The sequence below is a fragment of the Mirounga leonina genome, unplaced genomic scaffold, assembly GCF_011800145.1.
Source record: "Mirounga leonina isolate KUSES-001 unplaced genomic scaffold, KU_Mleo_1.0 Mir_93, whole genome shotgun sequence".
NCBI lineage: Eukaryota > Metazoa > Chordata > Mammalia > Carnivora > Phocidae > Mirounga > Mirounga leonina.
In genome coordinates this window covers 49,011,168-49,033,595 of record NW_023270854.1, presented here as the reverse complement: position 1 = coordinate 49,033,595, position 22,428 = coordinate 49,011,168, and the positions used below count along the sequence as shown (strand labels likewise).

At 37.8% G+C, this 22,428-nt stretch overlaps 1 protein-coding gene across 1 annotated transcript; it reads right to left on the bottom strand.

The window, feature by feature from the left end:
- Positions 1-12,365: 12,365 nt before the first annotated feature.
- LOC118004596 (proteolipid protein 2-like) lies at positions 12,366-13,203 on the bottom strand. Its single transcript, XM_034996011.1, has one exon. The coding sequence runs from the start codon at positions 13,124-13,126 to the stop codon at positions 12,716-12,718; it is 411 nt and encodes a 136-aa protein (XP_034851902.1). The 5' UTR covers positions 13,127-13,203; the 3' UTR covers positions 12,366-12,715.
- Positions 13,204-22,428: the final 9,225 nt, after the last annotated feature.

The window sequence follows — 22,428 nt, the reverse complement described above, 5'->3', positions numbered from 1 at the left end:
GCGCGCGCGCGCACGCCATCGCCTCCGCAGGGTTGGGCTGGGCCGGGCCGGGCCGGGCCGGGCGGGGCGGGGCGGAAGGCGGGGCGCGCACGGGGCCTCGCCGGCGGACGGGGAGGGCTGGTAGCGGAGAGGAGGGGACAGGGTGCTGCGGCCGGCACCGCCTCGCCCCGGCTGGCTCTGAGGAGCCAAGTAGCTCTCTGGAGCTGGAGCGGAGGTCGGGGCGGGTTTGGCGAGGGGTCGGCGAATGGGGGCGCGGAGCTCTTTCTGTCTCTGGTCGCTTCCTAAGTAGCTGCCTCAACTCTGCTTCCTCTGGGCTGTAGTCGTCCGGAGCTTTCTGACCAGAAAGAAAGGGTGCTTGTTATTGTTATTTTGCAGATAGGTTCTTTTCTAAGCGAGATGCCTTTTTGCCGGCAGGCAGCAGCATTTTAGCACCAGCGGAGGGTAGTTTTCAGTAGTACTTCATCGTTGACCCTCCGGGAGCGCCACAATGTTTAAACCGTCTGCGATTCCATGGGAAAATTACGAAGCAATGCAGTACTCAACTCTCCTCTAAGCCGAGCGTGTGTGTCAGGGGAGCACTAAAATATTGATTCCGGAAGATATAGTCCATAGAAATCAAGTTCAATTTGTTTAAAAAAAAAACCCATAAAAAATCAATATTTTTAAGTTACTCATACTAGTTCGTCCACACCGTTATCACTCCAATTGTAGTTTTCTTCATGTGTGATCCTGCCCGTTTCGATTTCAGAAAGCTCAGTGAAACTTAAAATTGTGATTTTAACAGAACCAATGTAGAATATGAAAATTATGGGCATTTCCTCTTAAGTCAATTGCTTCATTGACTGTGGTGTGAGAGGGTGAAAGACTTGTTACTCAATCTGCTGATAATGTTCTTCATTGCTGTCAGTGGGAAATCTACCTTAATTTATTTCTAATCAATCTTCAGTTTTGCTCATAGGTCAAATTAAAGATTGCTAGAAATAGAAAACGTGGATGTGTTTCCCCACACTGGAAAATGCTACGGATGAACCAATTGTCTTCCTATGTAAAAAACATTGCTCTGCGTCTACCACATGGTGTGAGTCAGAGGTTAGGAAAATGTTATATTGTTTGAAAAATGTCTCTTCTATTTTCACTTTATTATATACGAGAAATATTTAGATACAAAAACCACTGTATAAATCAGGATAGGAAGTAAGTCTTCACAAAAATCATAACAAAGACGACAACTAGACAAAATTCAGGTATTTTATTAAATGCTTTTGCAGTGACTTTTCTTGGCTCCAGTATTTTAGGCTGGTCATGTGAATTAAATTTATTTTTAAGCATAGGGCTTAAAATAAATCTGGCAGTTGCCCTAAAGTAAATTTCCGAAACTCTGCTTGTCCTTTTTTATTACCATTTTTAGGTATTCTTCGGAATTTTGTTGTTTCTCAGAGAACTGTGAGCATTATGTTGCTTTCCATTGGACACACATGAAAAAGTGCAGGTAGCTAAGACAATACATGAGTGGCACTGATAAATATAAGTGGAATTGAAAACCAATCAAGGCTACTGGAAATATATGTGAGGCCTATATATTTTAATTTTTTGCAAGGTTGAGCTGATGATTGTAACCCCCAACTACTAAGTTGTCTTTTACCATAAGATAGATGGACTCTATATCAATTTTTTTAAAATGAAGAAGTCCTCACCTGTCATAAGGTGGAATCATATGACGTTAAAGTTCCTTTGCAACTTTTAAATTCTATTGTCTAGTTATGGCTAATCTCCTCAACAGCATTGTGGATATTTGGGATCACACTTAAAGTATATATTAAAATTCTAAGTGCAATTGCAAAATACTGATTTGTATGAATAAGAATATAATATTAATTATACATACTGAGCATTTACCATATGCTAGGCATTATTGTATGCATTTTATACATGGAATCCAATTAAAACTTCAGAAGAATTCTGCTATGATTATACCTACATCATAGATGGGGAAACTGAGGTGCAGAAAGATATGTTACTTGTTCAAGGTCATGACAGATCCAGATTGGAACAGAGTCAGACTCCAGAGTCCCCATTCTTAATAGCTGAGTATGCTAACACTATCCAATCCTAGTACAATAAGTATATCACAACTGTATTATTTACATTAGCACAGATTTAAATGATTCTATGTGAAAGAGGGAATTATAAAATTTGCGATGTGATCAGTATGATTATAGTTCCTAGGGAAAGATGTGAAATGATTTTAGCAAGGTTCAGAATAAAAAGGACCTTCACAATGTTCAAAAACAGTGGCTTTACTAGAGGTTTCCAAACACTGGGTCCAAGAACCAGTGGTACTCCTTAGTGGAGTTTTCCTGACCTGCATCAAAATGGGAATAAAGATATATTATTACATGTTTTCATAAAGTAAGCAGTTCTAATTTAAGACTGTCTTTCAGTCTGAAATTCTCTTTACTACATTTTTAAAAAATTAAATGTACTTTCATCTTAGAAGCAAGAGTAATAGTAAATGGTATAGTTTTTAATGTTCTTACTTGGAAATTTAAAACTTAGAGTTAGCAACTCTATGCAAATACATAGATTAAGTTAGCTATATCTTAATTTTTCTGGTTTTGGGAATTCAAACATCTGGAAACATTTAATTTAGATGAGACTCATGCTAGGACCCAATGAAGAGACTGCAGGGCTGAAAGAATTTGAATGAGGCATATTTGGGAAAGATCATGGAAAAATAAGAAAGATTTGGGTGTAGACTTATGAATAGTGAAAGACAATTAAGTTCAGCATTCCTAAGCATTTGGTTATTTGGTAGGAAATAGACTCAGTTTAATGTTTATGGAATTTCTTTCATAAACATTGATGTGGTAGCTAGCTTCCAAAGATGGCCCCCAGTGAACCATGTCTCCCAGTATGCATGGCCTCTGGAGTTCCCTCCTACACTGAATCTAGGCTGGGGCCCTGTGAGCTGTTCTAACCAATAGAATGTAGCAAAAATGGCGCTGTTCCAGTATTGGGCCCAACTTTGACAGTTTGCCTGGCAACCAACAGTTTAGTGCTCTGGGATATCCAACTAAACTGAGGTCACCATGGTGTGAGGAAACCCACGTTTACTAACCACAGGAAGAGATCACATGGAGGACAACAGAGGAATCCAGCAGGCCCTGAGAACAGAGACTGCAGACTTATGATCCAAGTCAAGCCGTTCCAGCAGACCCTAGCCCTCTGAAACACCCAGATGATGCCACATCCAAGCACTGCCCACACAGTAGAATCATGAAGAAATAACAAAGTGATCGCTACTTTGAGCCACCAAGTTTTGGGGTAGTTTCTCAGCAATAAATAACCCAAACAGCTGGATTTCAGGAAAAAAATCATTTATAAATATGTATATAGATATATATTGGGAGTACCTTTTTTTTTTTTTTTTAAGATTTTATTCATTTATTTGACAGAGAGAGACACAGTGAGAGAGGGAACACAAGCAGGAGGAGTGGGAGAGGGAGAAGCAGGCTTCTCGCGGAGCAGGGAGCCCAATGCGGGGCTTGATCCCAGGACGCTGGGATCATGACCTGAGCCGAAGGCAGACACTTAACGACTGAGCCACCCAGGCACCCCTTAGGAGTACCTTTTAGACTTTTTGGTATTACCCACTATATAAGAAAGCTGTCCATAATGGAGTGTTGTAAAAGAATGACAAATTAATTCATGTTTACTGTCTTCAACAAAACCTTTATTCAAAAGAAATGTAAAAGCTTTTTAAATAAATTAAGGAATGCTTCCAGATTTTAAAAAATATTATGAAGTTATACTCCCATATAAACACATTTTTAGGGCACCTGGGTGGCTCACTCAGTTAAGCGTCTGCCTTCAGCTCAGGTCATGATCCCAGGGTCCTGGGATTGAGCCCCACATCAGGCTCCCTGCTCAGTGGGGATTCTGCTTCTCCCTTTCCCTCTGCTCCACCCCCCCCCCCATACTCTCTCCCTCATTTGCTCTCTCTCTCTCAAGTAAATAAGTAAAATCTTTTTTAAAAATAACATAAAATAAAATTTTAAAAACACATTTTTACCTGTACTTTTATATTTTCTCAATTTAGTGCATAATCATGTCTGTTCTGTCTAAAAAATATACTAAAAATTCAGGTACACACTGTAAATTACATATCAATTGTAATTCAGTACCATAAAGTACATGTAATTTCCAAAATGCGTACCACAAATGTCTTAAGAATGTGATGTGGCTAAGTTCCTATAGAAACTTTAGCTAACATTTCTTAAAATTTTTTAATATAGAACCACTTCACTTGATCCTAAACAACTTTAATGAACAGACAGTTATAAAAATTTAGGTTCAGTTTTAAGAGCTTGGTTTTATATGATTAATATTTACCCCAAAATAGTATATATGTACATTTTTTTCTAGATCTGAGAAGTGAATCAGGAAGAATATGTTCCTTTACTTGAGAGGACTCTTTATGAGATCAGCCAAGCTATTCTTTTCTTTCCACAGGACAGTCAGGCTTGGGAGTCAGTGTAGTTTGTCATTTTTAGATCCACTACAGCCTTGGTGCTGCCTAAGCATAGTTGGGAATTTCAGCGTCTATCAAGATTAAAGCAAGGAAAAGTGTAGGGCAAGCCGTGAGCACAGAGTGCCTTGAGGGCTTCTCCTGACTCACCCTGAATGCCTTCCTCCAACATCTGTTTTTTATTTCTTAGAAGCTGCTATTCCATTCAACTGCAAAAATACTTGCATTGACCCTAGAAACAGAATGGAGAAATAGAAAGAAACAGATTTGTGTAAAAAATTTACTTTCCTGCTCTATGTCATTGCCATCTCGGGGACCCTACTCACATGCCACACTCACAAGCCCAAGCATGCAAACCACTGATAGTACAATTTTTTCCAAGGATGAGGACTGTTACGTTTGTGGAACCCCTGAGATGGTGGGTGCATGACCACAGTTAGAGAGGGAAGCCCAGATCAAGGAGATTATAACAGATACATACAGATGGTCACATACTCTTTCCCATTTTTTGCAACAGCCTCCCATCCAAATTTCCCCCTCCTACCCAGTACCACTCCACTAAGTCCCAAGACTTAGTGTGCTTTCTGACCCACTGCTTTTTAGGTTCTTACATCTTCCTCTTCAGGGCCCTTACATTGAAGAATTGCCTTTTTTGGCAGCAACAGGCTCATCACCCAATATCTACTTCCCTTTTTTATTCATCACAACTTTTATCACCCATCTCAGTCCCAACTTTAAGACTTCCATACCTGAGGGCGCCTGGGCTCAGATGGTTAAGCGTCTGCCTTCGGCTCAGGTCATGATCTCAGGGTCCTGGAATCGAGTCCCGCATCGGGCTCCCTGCTCCTTGGGAGCCTGCTTCTCCCTCTGCCTCTCTCTCTCTCTCATGAATAAATAAATAAAATCTTTAAAAAAAAAAAAAAAAAGACTTCCATACCTGAAAAGAGAAAAATGTCTGCTTCCAACATTGCACTATTTTGATCTCCCTTCCATCATCCAAAGACCTCCTGATATATAACATCTTCCCTAAAATCTATGTAACTGGAAGAGAGGTACTGATTCCTCATACCTACCCATCAACATATAAATATTACCCATATACACTCTATATATTCTTTCTTAATAACCATGACACTTCATGCACTTTAGCCCCCCCCCCTTTTTTGCAGACAGTGTAAATACTCTGCTAGTTGAATTTATACATTTGTTTTTGTTTATGTGTTCTTGTCACTGCTGTTTTATACACTCCCTAGGGCTTAGGCTAGGACTTTAAAAGCAATAATCATGTTTTTCTTTTCATTATAAAAATAGTACATACTTATTTTTAAGATTTTGGAAAATATGAAAAAGTAAAACAGAACAAAAGAGTTGAGAAACTCTGAGGAACCAATAATACTCTCTCAGTCTTTCCAGGCCAAAATGGTTCTCATCTCTGCTTCTTGTGGGTCTATTTTATTCTTTTTCCTCTGTCCTTGAGCTGATTCTTTCTACTTCTCCCTGTATGTAAGCCAAATATATCAACTTCGACATCATACACATATAGTGAATTTAAGTCCTTACAGAGGTCAAGAAGTAGTTCGTGTTCCTAATCCATATTCTGCAAATTTTACAAAATTATTTTTTGTGCAGTTAATACATGCATATGACATATAAATCCAAAAGATACAATATGATACATAATGAAAAGTAATTCTTCCTCCCACCTCTGTCCACAAACCACTCATTCCTCAACCCAAAAAGGAATCATTCAGTTTCTTGTATTCACTTTCCCTAAGTACACAATCATTTATATTTGTCACATAGACTTTTCTCTAAACCATGTTTTTTCTCCCTGTCTTGACAATGTACCTTAGAGACTGTTCTGTATCAGTAAATATAAAACTGTCTCATTCTTTTTAACAGCTATAGTGTAGTTCACTTTTTACATGCACAACAATTTATTTAAACAGTAGCTTACTAATGGACATTTAAGTTGGTTCCAACCTTTTGCTATTCCAAACAATGCTGTAATGAATACTTTTATGCACAAGTGCCTCCTCAGTTATTTATTTTGATTCTTCTTGCAGTTAAATGGTTTCTTCATTCAGTATTTTTTTTTTAAAAGGTCTCATAGGTACTGTGGTTTTCATTATTTTTTTTCTTTTTTTAAAAATTCCTACTTAGCCATGGTCTTTGCTTTCTATATTTTTCTATATAACCTTGAGCTTATTTTTCCTTTTGCTTCTGCAATGATTTGGATTTTGGAATAAAGATTTCTTGATAGTTATCAAGAATAGTTGATAGTTATCCTTAAACTAATAGTTATCCTTAAACATAAACAATGTTGAGGGGTGGCTGGGTGTCTCAGTCGGTTAAGCATCTGCCTTAGGCTCAGGTCATGATCCCAGGGTCCTGGAATTAAGCCCCACATGGAGTCCTGCATCGGGCTCCCTGCATGGCAGGGAGCCTGCTTCTCCCTCTCCCTCTGACTCCCTCAAATAAATAAAATCTTTTTTTAAAAAACCATAAACAATGTCGAATATGCATTTTTATGATTATAAATTTTAAGAATAAGACTATAACTTTTGAGAACTTTCTATTTGGACAAGAAACTTAGCACATTTTCTGCCCAACTTTATCTTTCCCCCTTCTTTTTTAAAAACACTATAATCTTTTCTTTCAAGTTTGACAATATTACATTCAGGTTTGTAACTAAATTACAGTTAACAAATAGATTTATATCTGTATGTTTAATTTCTTTTTTTTTTTAAAGATTTTATTTATTTATTTAAGAGAGAGAGAATGAGAGACAGAGAGCAGGAGAGGGGGGAGGGTCAGAGGGAGAAGCAGACTCCCCGCTGAGCAGGGAGCCCAATGCGGGACTTGATCCAGGGACTCGATCCAGGGACTCCAGGATCATGACCTGAGCCGAAGGCAGTCGCTTAACCAACTGAGCCACCCAGGCGCCCTGTATGTTTAATTTCTATATTTGCTTCCAGTCCTTGTAGAGAATCTGTTTTCTCACATTTTAATTTTTACTCATTTTTGAGTGATGGTCTAAAGTAAAACCTTAAATAATTTTAAAATGAAGAATACTTAGATGAGATCTAGCATATCTCTAAGAACATCTGTTGTCCTCACACATCAATGAAAACATCGATAGGCATATTTTTGGGTCCACAAATTTTTACTCTAAAAATTCATTAAATTTGCTCCATTATCTTTTTTAGACTTAGTGCTACTGAGAAAATTAAAAGACCAACCTGTGTCTTGCTCCTTTATTGGCAACATTTTCTTGCTTAGCTCTTGTAGAATTCTTTGTGTATTTTTTTTTAAGATTTTATTTATTTATTTGAGAGCGAGTGTGAGAAAGAGAGCACACGCGAGAGCACAAGCAGGGGGAGGGGCAGAGAGAGAGGGAGAAGCAGACTTCCTGCTGAGCAAGGAGCCTGATTTGGGCTCCATCCCAGGACCCTGGGATCATGACCTGAGCTGAAGGCAGACGCTTAACAGACTGAGCCACCAAGGCATGCTTCTTTGTGTATTTCTGAAATTTAAAAACTTCATTGGGATAATCCTAGAGGTGGATTTCTTGTCATTTTTTTTCCTAAAAAAGGGAACTCTTTAAAAGACTTGGGTCTTTTTCACCTCAGTAAAATTTTCATACATATTAGTTTATTGCACATGATCTGTTTATCTCCTCACCTTCTTTTAAAGGAACATCTATCAGTAATACTTAGGATCTCATCTTTGTCCTCACCTCTCTTTATTTCTCTTTGTTCTTTTTTCCTACATTTTGGGAAAGCTTCTCAAGTTTGTATTCTGAAACACTGATTTTCTGCATCAAGAAGTCTGCTATATACTGCCTCCCGAATGGATTTTATTTGAGTTGCTGCATTTCTAAATTTTGGGTTCCTTAAAGCCTTTTCTAGCTTGTTTTCTTTTCATAATCTGTTCTCATTTCAATTTAGCCTGCTTTCTTTTTTTTTTAATAGCCTGTATTTCATAGACATGGATTTGAGATATAACATATCTATTAAAATGCACAAACCTTAAGTGTACAACTCAGTAGATTTGTACGTATAAATACACTCATATGAACATTACCCCAATCAATTGTAGAATACTTTCAACACTCCCAGATATTTTCTTATTCTCCCTACCTATAAATCCCTCACCAAGGTTAATTAATATTCTGATTTCTATCACCATAGATTGGTTCTATCACCATTAGATTAGGTTATATGTTTCAGAATTTCACAGAAATGGAATCATATTGTATATACTTTTTTGTGACTGACTTTTTAGTTTTTCAAGATTTTTGTGACTTTTTTATTGTAGTAAAATATATATAACATAAAATTTACCATTTTAACCATTTTAAGTGTACAGTAAAGTGACATTAAGTATATTCACATTATCGTTCAACCATCCATCCATCTCCAGAACTTTCACCTTCTCAAACTGAAATTCTGTATCCATTAAATACCTACTTCTCATTCCCTCATCCCTTCAGCCCCTGGTGACTACGATTCTATATTTTGTCTCTGTGAAGTTGACTATTCTAGATACCTCATATAAATGGAATCATGTAATATCTGTTCTTTTGTGTCTGGCTTATTTCTCTTAGCATGTCTTCAAGCTCATCTAATTGTGCCATATATAAGAATTTCATTCCTTTTTAAGGCTAAATAATATCTCATTGTACATATATACTACATTTTGTTCATCTATTCATCTGTCAATGAACATGTAGTTTTTTTTAAAGCTTTCTAATGTTTCTTCCTGTTCCTGTAGTAAATCAGTATTAGATGAAGGTGAAGACTTTTTAAAAACAGATTCTTTCTCTTGTCTTTTACTGCAGGCATAAATACATTTCATACATCGCACTTTCTTCCTCCCTATTTTTTTCAACTTGGAGTTGGGAGAAAAATATCTAGACTCAGAGTTTGAAAAAAAGATAAAGTGCAGAGTTTTGCTGTTTAGTCCCTCACCATCTAACTTAGGTACTGACTGACTCTCCTCTAATATTCTGTGATTTGATATGCACAGGCTTATTCCAGTTTTTATTGCTTAATAGGCATTTATCTTGTGTAGTTCCTTTGAAATGAAATAGAATCACTTCCTGATTATTAGAAAGAGGATGTTTAACCTACAGAACTTAACTGTATTTACTCTTCTTTAATGACACTGAGTGGTGCATAACAACTTTACCCCTCCCTCAGTTTTCACTACTTTTAATGTTCCTCTACCTCACCTGAAATTCTTCACCTTTGAGAGGACTACATATACCAAGGCCCCATTCTTTTTATCCTAGCCTATAATGTGCTGTGGATTGTAGAAACGGGATTAAGAGAGATTGTTATGAAAGGAAGGGACACTCTGATTGTTCAGAAATCTGTTTCCACACAGTGAAGGCCATGCCTGCCTACCTTTCTCATTCGTGAAGCTCTGTGTTCCCAAATTATGGGCAGCAATGAGGGGAATCATGGGGAAGTTATGACACAGAGTTCTTTCTACCTATTTTCTGGCTGTGCTTTCCTGATTCAGAAGATGCTGCATGCCTGAGATATCAATTCTGTTTCTTAATTTGGCACTATTGATAACTTAATAATAGAAATATTTCCAGAAATCTCTTTTATGATTGACTTTTATTCTTTATTTCGGAGTTTGTTGTGCATTTTCATCTTTTGGTACTACTTAGTGAATATTTAATAGAAATTGGGAGAACTATTAAATGCCATTATTACTCAGCCATCATCCTAACCCTAAAGTGTGGGTCCAAGATCATTTAACTTCCTTTATATAATCTGGGTATTATAAGATACTCAAGGAAGAGTCTCTTCCCCCACTAGCCTGATTCCTTAAATGAAAGTATTAAAACAATTTATTTGTGTTAAGTACTTGCCCTTGTCAGGAGCCTCATGAAATGCAAATATTCTCCAAATGGATAAAATAGGTCAGTATCATTTTGGCTTGACAACTTAGAGTCATCAAGCAAAGCTAGTTTGCTCTGGCAGTGAGGGAGTGAAGCACAAAAGCTCATGACAGCTAATGTTGTATTTTCCAGGGTTCAGACCGCCACTTTAAATTAGGGAAGCAGAAACACTTTTACTGCCCTGAACCTTCCCTAGTCCCCCGGGGCAATCCCTGACAAGTCCTCAGTACTTCCTATCTAGAGTATCCCAACTACTTTATAAGTATCAGAGAAGAGTTGGAAAGCACCATCACATACGGCCGACTGCTCATCAATCCCAGGATCTTTACTGCAAACTGGCAATTTTTTTTTTTACCAATGTAAATCTTAGTTGTTATGACGTGTTATGACATAGTCCGATAAGAGAAACAGATAAAAGTGGACTGCGCTAGGGGCACATGGGTGGCTCAGTCGGTTAAGTGTTCACCTTCATTCAGGTCATGATCTGGGGGTCCTGGAATCAACCCTCCCCCCGCCCCACACAAAATCAGGCTCCCAGCTGAGCTACTCCCTCTCCCTTTGCCCCTCCCCCCCACTCGTGTGTGTGCATGCTCTCTCTCTCTCTCAAATAAATACATAAAATCTTAAAAAAAAAAAAAAAAAGTGGACCGCTCTAATTGAAGCAGGGAGTGGTACCAGAGAGTATACCCTCTCTGCACTACTTTTGGTCCTGAATGGGCTCCATGGAATGCCTAGAGCTCTGAATAGCATAATTTCTAAATCACTATTCTAGACATCACTAAAGGATGTTTGTGCAAGTTACCCACTGAAGAAGAGTATGAGAAAGGGCATCAAGATATCTCAGCATAACTAGAATGCTTGAGGTCTGACTTTGGTCAGTTATTTTAAGAATACACTTGATTGGTGTTGTCTATACTTAGCACTCTTACCCCCTTCCTACCCCAGGCAATTACTGAGGGAATTCCACTGGGCTGTATGATCTCTAAGACCTTACTCTTCCATTATATTAATTTTATATATCTTTTTTAAGATATCCTTTAAACATCCTTTAAAAATTTTTTTCTTACATCTACTCTCAAAATGTGACTTCCAATTCTGATCAAGTTAAGAGTACATCCACTATGACCTATCTCTCTGATTACAACTAAAAACTCTGGACAAAATACACAAACACCCTTTAAAATTTTTTTCTTACATCTACTCTCAAAATGTGGCTTCCAGTTCTGATCAAGTTAGAGTACATACACTATGACCTATCTCTCTGATTACAACTAAAAACTCTGGACAAAATACACAAAAACAATGACCCGAGGACTCTTAAAAGTAAATGAAATAATCTCAGGAAACAAACTGAGGGTTGCTGGAGTGGTGGGGGGTGGGAGGGATGGGGGGGCTGGGTGATAGACATTGGGGAAGGTATGTGCTATAGTGAGCGCTATGAATTGTGTAAGACTGATGAATCACAGACCTGTACCTCTGAAACAAATAATACATTATATGTTAAAAAAAAAAAAAAGAAGAAGAAGAAGAAGAAGAAAGTAGGAAGGGAAAAATGAAGGGGGGAAAATCTGAGGGGGAGATGAACCATGAGAGACTACGGACTCTGAGAAACAAACTGAGGGTTCTAGAGGGGAGGGGGGGGAGGATGGGTTAGCCTGGTGATGGGTATTACAGAGGGCACGTATTGAACGGAGCACTGGGTGTTATACGCAAACAATGGATCATGGATCACCACATCAAAAACTAATGATGTAATGTATGGTGATTAACATAACATAATAAAATTAAATTTAAAAAAAGTAAATGAAATCAGGCAGATTGTGGAGTGGAGTCTAAACTTGAAGAAGCAACACATTTGAGAATGAGTGTTCTGTTTTTTTCCCCTCTTCTGTTTTGTGGTTTTGCCCCAAGGGCAGGCTCCTCATGCAGAGCTGCTCAGCAGCAGTGATACGAGCAGGTAAAACTCTAAAAAGAAACCTCACCTTTCAGCATAGAAGAATTGGGAAAGGGGGCCTTTGTGGGGCAGAGGGCAGAGGAGCAAACCTGGCAGGAAGTGAGGCTAAGAGAATGCCTTAATACTGTGTAAGAAACTATACAGGCCCTAGTTTACTCTTGAGCTGCATGTGCAGAGGACAGACCCAAAACTGCCTAGCAAAAGCTTTGAGAATTGAACTAAGAATTAAACCTCCAACCAGGTCTCAGAGAGAAATAAAGGGAGTCCACCAACATGGATCATCTGCACAGTCAGTCAGGGCTGCTGTATGTCTTTATTACCTCAAGGGGTAGGTGATGTAGGCATCATAGCCAAAGAGGCAAACAGCAACGAGGCCCAGTGCCCCTGCAATGATTATGGAGCGATTTCCTCTCTCGACAAGGACAACAATGGAGGTGATTAGGTAGAGGGTGACTGCAATGAGGGATCGGAAGAAATCAGTCCAAGGCCAGTTGATGGATTGTATCTTGGTGGGTAGGTCACACATGTAGACGACAAAGAAGATCTCAGCAAGGATCATCTCAACCACTGACAGAGAGGAGTATCCTGGTGTTGAGAGGCTGAACCAGATTAGAATCACCAGGCACAACACAATCTCAGCAAATAGGAGAGTTCCCTTTCTGGTGCATAAGAAGTTGGTGAAGGCAGCCCAGCAGCCACGGGCTGAGAGGCGCTCAGACTCCACCATGGCGAGGCCTGGAGTTCCTGGAGACACAAAGGATCTGCACACTTGATGGAGGGTTCCAGGATGCTGCACACCCAGTCGTTTTGCTTGCTGTCTAAAAAGTGGTTTTAAAAACTTGCAGTCTGAAGCTAACTGGGTTGACCACCTGCTAAAACAGTAATGATGATGATGATGATGATGATGATAATAATAATAATAATATCCCTTAGAGAATTTTAACAGGATTCATATCTACTCAATTTAATATTCAAAAAGCCCAGAATACAATCCAAAATTACCTGATAAGCAAAGAGCCAAGAAATGTGGTTCTTTGGGAATTCTTCAGTGAAAAGACAATGAACAGGTGCAAACCGTAAGATGACACAGATGCTGAAATTATAAGACAAAGACTTTAAAACAATAGATGCTATAATAAGCTCCATGAGGTAAAGGTGAACACACACTAAATAAAATGTATAAAAAGATAAAAGTACTCAGCAAAAAATTTAAATTATAAAAAAAGAACAAAATAGTTTTAAAACATCCAATCTCTGAAATTTAAATTTTACTGGCTGAACTCAATAGCAGAATGAAGATGACAGAGAAAAGGGTCAGTGAACTTGTAGATTAATAGAAATCATTCATTCTGAAGAACAAAGAGGAAAAAATTGAAAAAAGATGAATAGAACTTCAGGGAGTTGTGGGACTATATCAAAAGTCTATCATTTGTTGGGGCGCCTGGGTGGCTCAGTTGGTTAAGCGACTGCCTTCGGCTCAGGTCATGATCCTGGAGTCCCGGGATCGAGTCCCACATCGGGCTCCCTGCTCAGCAGGGGGTCTGCTTCTCCCTCTGACCCTCTTCCCTCTCGTGCTCTCTGTCTTTCATTCTCTCTCAAATAAATAAATAAAATCTTTTTTTAAAAAAAAAAAAGTCTATTATTTGTAACAGTGGAGTCCTATAAAGAAACTGATGCAGGGGTGCCTGGATGGCTCAGTTGGTTAAGCGACTGCCTTAGGCTCAGGTCATGATCCTGGAGTCCCAGGATCGAGTCCCACATGGGGCTCCTTGCTCAGCAGGGAGTGTGCTTCTCCCTCTAACCCTCCCCCCTCTCATGCTCTCTCTCTATCTCATTCTCTCTCAAATTAATAAATAAAATCTTAAAAAAAAAAAAAGAAACTGATGCAGAGATATCTTATGGTTTTTGGTGCTATTGTAAATGGAATCATTTCTCTAATTTCTCTTTCTACAGATGCATTGTTAGTGTCTAAGAAAGCAACTGATTTCTGTGCATTGATTTTGTATCCTGCCACATTACTGAATTGCTGGATGAGTTCTAGTAATTTGGGGGTGGAGTCTTTTGGGTTTTCCACATAAAGTATCATGTCATCTGCGAAAAGAGAGAGTTTGACTTCTTCTTTGCCAATTTGAATACCTTTTATTTCTTTTTGTTGTCTGATTGCTGTTGCTAGGACTTCTAGTACTATGTTGAGCAATAGTGGCATGAGTGGGCATCCTTGACATGTTCCTGATCTTAAGGGAAAGGCTCTCAGCTTTTCCCCATTGAAGATGATATTCGCTGTGGGTTTTTCATACATGGATTTTATGAACTTGAGGAATGTTCCCTCTATCCCTATATTCTGAAGAGTTTTAATCAGGGAAGGATGCTGTATTTTGTCAAATGCTTTTTCTGCATCAATTGAGAGGACCATATGGTTCTTCTCTCTCCTCTTATTAATGTGTTCTATCACATTGATTGATTTGCAAATGTTGAACCACACTTGCATCCCAGGGATAAATCCCACTTGGTTGTGGTGGATGATCCTTTTAATGTATTGTTGGATCCTATTAGCTAGGATTTTGTTGAGGATTTTGGAATCCATATTCATCAGGGATATCGGTCTGAAATTCTCCTTTTTGATGGGGTCTTTGCCTGGTTTGGGGATTAAGGTAATGCTGGACTCATAGAATGAGTTTGGAAGTTATCCTTCTGTTCCTATTTTTTGAAACAGCCTATTCAGGTTGTCAATTTCTTCCTGTTTCAGTCTTGGGAGTTTATAGGTTTCCAGGAAGGCATCCATTTCATCCAAGTTGCTCAGCTTATTGGCATATAGTTGTTGATAATAATTTCTAATAATTGTTTCTATTTCCTTGGTGTTAGTTGTGATCTCTCCCCTTTCATTCATAATTTTATTAATTTGGGTCTTTCTCTTTTCTTTTGGATAAGTCTGGCCAGTGCTTTATCGATCTTATTAATTCTTTGAAAGAACCAGCTTCTAGTTTCGTTGATCTGATCTACTGTGTTTCTGGTTTCTAATTCATTGATCTCTGCTCTAATCTTAATTATTTTTCTTCTAATGTGTGGCTTAGGCATTGTTTGTTGTTTTTTCTCTAGTTCTTTAAGGTGTAGAGTTAGATGGTGAATTCGGGATTTTTCTATTTTTCTGAGCGAGGTTTGGATGGCTATGTATTTCTCCCTTACGACCATCTTTGCAGTATCCCATAGGTTTTGGACCAATGTGTTTTCATTCTTATTGGTTTCCATGAATTGTTTAAGTTCTTCTTTGATTTCCTGCTTGACCCAAACGTTCTTGAGCAGAGTGGTTTTTAGCTTCCAAGTGTTTGAATTTCTTCCAAATTTTTTCTTGTGATTAAGTTCCAGTTTTAAAGCATTATGGTCTGAGAATATGCAGGGAATAATCTCAACCTTTTGGTATCAGTTGAGACCTGATTTGTGACCCCCCAGTATGTGGTCTATTCTGGAGAAAGTTCCGTGTGTGTTTGAGAAGAATGAGTATTCTGTTGTTTTAGAGTAGAACGTTCTGTATATATCTATGAGGTCCATCTGGTCCAGTGTGTCATTTAAAGCTCTCGTTTCTTTGTTGATTTTCCGCTTAGATGATCTGTCTACAATAGCACCAAAAACCATAAGATACCTTGGAATAAACCTAACAAAAGAGGTAAAAGATCTATACTCTAGGAACTACAGAACACTCATGAAAGAAATTGAAGACACAAAAAGATGGAAAAACATTCCATGCTCATGGATTGGAAGAATAAACATTGTTAAAATGTCTATGCGAACCAGAGCAATCTATACCTTCAATGCCATCCCGATCAAAATTCCAATGACATTTTTCAAAGTGCTGGAACAAACAATCCTAAAATTTGTATGGAATCAGAAAAGACCCGAATCGCCAAGGAAATGTTGAAAAAGAAAAACAAAGCTGGGGGTATCATGTTGCCTGATTTCAAGCTATATTACAAAGCAGTGATCACCAGACAGAATGGTACTGGCACAAAAACAGACATATAGACCAATGGAACAGAATAGAGAGCCCAGATATGGACCCTCGACTCTATGGTCAAATAATCTTCGACAAAGCAGGAAAAAATATGCAATGGAAAAAAGACAGTCTCTTCAATAAATGGTGCTGGGAAAATTGGACAGCCACATGAAGAAGAATGATATTCGACCATTCTCTAACACCATACACAAAGATAAACTCAAAATGGATGAAAGACCTGTATGTGAGATAGGAATCCATCAAAATCCTAGAGGAGTACATAGGCAGTAACCTCTTTGACATCAGCCACAGCAACTTCTTTCAAGATACATCTCCAAAGGCTAAGCAAAAATGAACTTTTGGGACTTCATCAAGATAAAAAGCTTCTGCACAACAAAGGAAACAGTCAACAAAACAAAGAGGCAACCCACAGAATGGGAGAAGATATTTGCAAATGACACTACAGATAAAGGGCTGGTATCCAAAATCTATAAAGAACTTCTCAGACTCAACACCCAGAAAACAAATAATCAAGTCAAAAAATAGGCAGAAGACATGAACAGACACTTCTCCAAAGAAGACATACAAACGGCTAACAGACACATGAAAAAATGTTCATCATTATTAGCCATCAGGAAAATTCAAGTCAAAACCACACCAAGATACCACCTTACACCAGTTAGAATGGCAAAAAATGACAAGGCAAGAAACAACAAATGTTGGAGAGGTTGTGGAGAAAGGGGAACCCTCTTACACTGTTGGTGGGAATGCAGGTTGGTACAGCCACTTTGGAAAACAGTGTGGAGGTGCCTCAGAAAATTAAAAATAGAGCTACCTTATGACCCAGCAATTGCACTACTGGGTATTTATCCCAAAGACACAGATGTAGTGAAAAGAAGGGCCATATGGGCACCCCAATGTTCATAGCAGCAATGTCCGCGATAGCCAAACTGTGGAAAGAGCCGAGATGCCCTTCAACAGATGAATGGATGAAGAAGATGTGGTCCATATATACAATGGAATATTACTCAGCCATCGGAAAGGATGAATACCCAACTTTTACATCAACATGGATGGGACTGGAGGAGATTATGCTAAGTGAAATAAGTCAAGCAGAGAAAGTCAATTATCATGTGGTTTCACTTATTTGTGGAACATAAGGAATAGCATTGTGGACATTAGGAGAAGGAAGGGAAAAATGAAGGGGGGAAAATCAGAGGGGGAGATGAACCATGAGAGACTATGAACTTGGAGAAGCAAACTGAGGGTTTTAGAGGGGAGGGGGGTGGGGGGATGGTTAGCCCAGTGATGGGTATTAAGTAGGGCACGTACTGCATGGAGCACTGGGTGTTATATGAAAATAATGAATCGTGGATCACTACATCAAAAACTTAATGATGTATTATATGGTGACTAACATTACATAATAAAATAAAATTTAAAAAAAAGAAAGAAAGAAACTGATGCAGAAAAAAAAATTGAGGAAACAGGCTGAAAACTTCCTAAATTTGGTGAGAGACATTAACTTGCATATTCAAGAAGTTAACATAAAACAGAATAAACTCAAAGAAAATCATACCCAGACACATTATAATCAAACTACTGAAAACCAAACATAAAGAAAAAAATCTTAAAGGTAGCTAAGGAAAAAAAGACAAATACAGGAGAACAATGATGTTAATAATGATGGTGGACTTCTCATCAGAAACCATGGAGGCCAGAAGACAGTAAAACATTTTAAAAATGATAGGAAAGAACCGTTAACCCAGCATTCTATATCCAGCAAAACTATCCTTCAGGAATGAAGGAGACATAAAAATCTTCTCAGATGAAGACAAACTAAAAGAACACATGGCAATAAAAGAAATGATAAAGTTCTTCAGACTGAAGGAAAATAACACCAGATGAAACCTAGAACTTTAGGAACAAAAGAAGAATAAAAAAGGTAATATCTGGGTAAATATAGAATACTTTTTTTAAAGTAAATTAAAATATGTGGGGTTTTTTGTTTTTTTTTGGTTTTTTTGCATTTTTTAAGTAGGCTCCACACTCAATGTGGGGCTTGAACTCATGATCCTGAGATCAAGAGTTGCACATTCTACTAACTGAGCCAGCCAGGCACCCCCAGAATATGTGTAATTATTGAAAGAAAAATTTTCACATTGTCTGATAGGGTTTTATTTTTATTTTTTTATTTATTTGAGAGAGAGAGAGCACAAGCAGTGGGAAGGGAGAGGGAGAAGCAGTCTTCCCACTGAGCAGGGAGCCTGACATGGGGCTCAATCCCAGGACCATGAGCTGAAGGCAGATGCTCAACCAACTGAGCCACCCAGATGCCCCTGTCTGATGGGGTTTTAAATGCATGTTAATTTAGGGGCAGCTGGGTGACTCAGTCAGTTAGGCATCCAACTCTTGATTTTGACTCAGGTCATGATCTCAGTGTTGTGGGATGGAGCCCTGAGCTGGACTCCATGCTCAGTGGGGAGTCTGCTGGAGATTCTCTCTCTCCCTCTCCCTCTGCCCCTCCCCTGCTTTCGTGCTCCCTCCCCCTGTCTCTCTCTCTCTCTCTAAAATATATAAATATATCTTTAAAAATTAAATTAAAAAATAAATGCATGTTCATTTAAAACACATGACAACTGTAACATAAAGGGAAGAGTAAGGGATTTATGTGGTTGTAAACTTCTAGATATTACTTAAAAATTAAAACATTACTCTAAGTAGACTCTGAAATGTTAAATATTTCCATTGTACTAACAAGAGCAGTGGTTCTCAACTTGCAGTAGTTTTGCCTACCAGGGGACAACTGGCATCATGAGACAGCCATAACTGGGAGAAATGTGTGACTGGCATCTGGTGAATAGAGATCAGAAATGTTGCTAAACATCCTACACTGTTCAGAATAATTATCTAATTCAAAATATCAATAGTATTGATATTGAGAAAATCTTACCTAGAAAAACCAGAAAAAGAGACAGACAGACAGACAGAGAATAACAAAATGTAATATATACAATAGAATATAATAGTAGAACCATTTAACTATCCAAAAGAAGGCAGGAAAGAGGGAAAAGGCAAACAAAAAAATATGTAGCAAAATAGTAGACCTAAAACCAACCATACCAATTATATTATAATTATACTAAATAATTATATTAAATGTATATGGTAAACACACCAATTAAAAGATCAAAGTAGTCACATTGGATAAAAAAAATCTACATGCTCTTCTCAAGAAACCTAGTTTAAATATAATAACAGGTTAAAAATAAAAGGATGGAAAAGATGTATTATGCAAACAATGATCAAAAGGAAGCCAGAGTAGCTATTTTTTTTTAAAGATTTTATTTATTTATTTGAGAGGGAGAGATTCTCTCTCCCACACATGAGTTGGGGGAGGGATAGAGGAAGAGGGAGAAGCAGACTTCCCGCTGAGTAGGGAGCCTGATGCAGGGCTTGATTCCAGGACCCTGAGATCATGACCAGAGCTGAAGGCAGATGCTTAACCAACTGAGCCACCCAGGTGCCCCTGGAGTGGCTATTTTAATATCAGACAAAGTAATCTTCAGAACAAGGAATATTATTAGGATTAAAAAGGACATTAAGATTTATAAGATGGTCACTTAACAAGAAGACATAACAATACTAAATGGGTACACACCTAATAATGAGACTTGACATAAAATACCTGAAAGCAAAAACAAATCTTGACAAATTCAAATAAATTAAAATAATACAAAGTATGTTAATTGAACATAATAAAATATTATAAATCAACAACAGAAAGATAATTCTCTTTTAGTTTTGCATATGGGTGTCAAATCGTTTGATCGCAGTTGCTGAAAAACTGATTTTTCACCACTGAGTTCTTTGACAAACCTGTCAAAAACCAATTGGCCAATTTGTATGAAACTAAACTCTGTTTTTTTGTTTTTTGTTTTAAGATTTTATTTATTTATTTGACAGAGAGAGACACAGCGAGAGAGGGAACACAAGCAGGGGGAGTGGGAGAGGGAGAAGCAGGCTTCCCGCTGAGCAGGGAGCCCGATGTGGGGCTGGATCCCAGGACCCTGGCATCATGACCTGAGCCAAAGGCAGACACTCAACGACTGAGCCACCCAGGCGCCCCACTAAACTCTGTTTTATTCAGTGGATTTCTATGTTTATCCTTTACTAGTACTACACTGTCTTGATAACCATAGGTTTATAGTAAGTTTAAATCAAGTAGTGTGTGTGTTTTCCCATTTCAAAGTTGTTCTGGCTATTGTAAGTCCTCTGTTTATGAATTTTTAGAATCAATTTGCTAATTTCTGCAAAATATTCTGCTGAGATTTCAATGGAGATTACATTAAAAGTATAGATAAATTTGGGGAGAGCTGATATTCTAAAAAGCCTTCCAATCCATTAATATAGTATACTCTCCATTTATTTGGGTCTTCTTTTATTTCTTACATCAATGATTTATAATTTTTAGCATATATGTTGCTAGCATATACCTAAATATTTCATATTTTTATGCTATCATAGTTTTCTTTTTTTAAAAAAGATTTTGTTTGAGAGAGAGTGAGCAAGCATGAGCAGGGGGGGAGGGGCAGAAGAAGAGGGACAAGCAGACTCTGCACTGAGGGGGACCCCAAGATGGGGCTGATCCCAGAACCCTGAGATCATGACATGAGCCAAAGTAAGACGCTTAACCAACTGAGCCACCCAGGGGCCCCACTATCATATAGTTTTCAAATTTCAATTTCTAATAGTTTTTGCTACTTTATCGAAGTAGAATTGATTTTTGTATATTGACCTTGAATCTTATGACTTTCCTAAATTCACTTATTATCTTCAGTAGCTGTCTTATACATTCTTTGGGATTCTCTATTTGTTGTCAGTTAATAGAGAGAGTTTTCTTTCTTTTCAATCTGTTTATAATATTTCTTTTCCTTGTCTTATTGCACTGGTTTGGCCCTGAAGTACAGTGTTAGATAAAAGCAGTGAGGGTGGACATCCTTTTTTGTGCCTGATTTTAAAGAAAATCAGTCAGTCTTTCACCATTATGTTAGTTACAGGTGTTCCTACTAAAATGGGGGAAGTTTCTTTTTATTCTTCGTTTGATAAGCTTTTTAAAAATTCAAGTATAGATGTTTTTTCTGCATCTCCTGAGATGATTATGTGGTTTTTCTTTTGTATTCTGTTGGTATGGTAAATTACACAGATTTGTAAATGTTAAACCAATATTCCATTCCTTGGCTAAACCCCAAATTTATCATGAGGTGTTATCCTTTCTAAATATTGCTGGATTCAATTTACTAAAATTTTAAAGGTTTTTTTTTTGTGTGTCTATGTTTCTATTATGTTTCTTTCTCTCTTTTTCTTTTTTGCTTGTTTTATTATCATGGTAATGCTAGACTCATACAATAAGTTGGGAAGTGTTCCTTCCCTACCATTTTCTGGTAGAGTTTGTGTAGAATTGATATATTTTTAAATATTTGGTATAACTCACTAGAGTTTTGTTTGTTGGAAGTTTTAAGCCATTATTTAGGTTATCCATTTCCTCTTGAAGGAGTTTTATTAATTTGTGTTTTTCAAAGAACTGTTTTGTTTCACCTAAGTTATTTTGTTTCTGGAAATCAAATTTTTCATCATATTCCCCTATTGTCCTCATAATGTTTGTAGTGTTTGTAGTGATGAATCCTATTTCATTCTTAATATCAGGGTAGTTGGTATCTTCTCTTTTTTCTTGGTCAGTTTGGCTAGATGTTTCTCAATTCTATTGATCTTTTCAAGGTCATTTGGATTTTTTTGTTTTCTCTATTATTTTTCTGTTTTCAAATGGATTGATTTCTATTCTTATCTTTATTATTTCCTTCCTTCTACAAGGTTTGCATTTAATTTGCTTCCCTTTTTCTAGATTCTTTTTTTTTTTTTTTTGAGAGGTGGGGGAGGGATAGAGGGAGAGGGAGAGAGAGAGAGAATCCCAAGCAACCCTGAGATCATGACTGGAGCCCAAATCAAGAGTCAGATGCTTGAAAGACTGAGCCACCCAGGCA

Bases quoted from the DNA above. Each gene is read 5' to 3' on its own strand.
- LOC118004596 (XM_034996011.1), bottom strand. From the start codon at position 13,126: ATGGTGGAGTCTGAGCGCCTCTCAGCCCGTGGCTGCTGGGCTGCCTTC.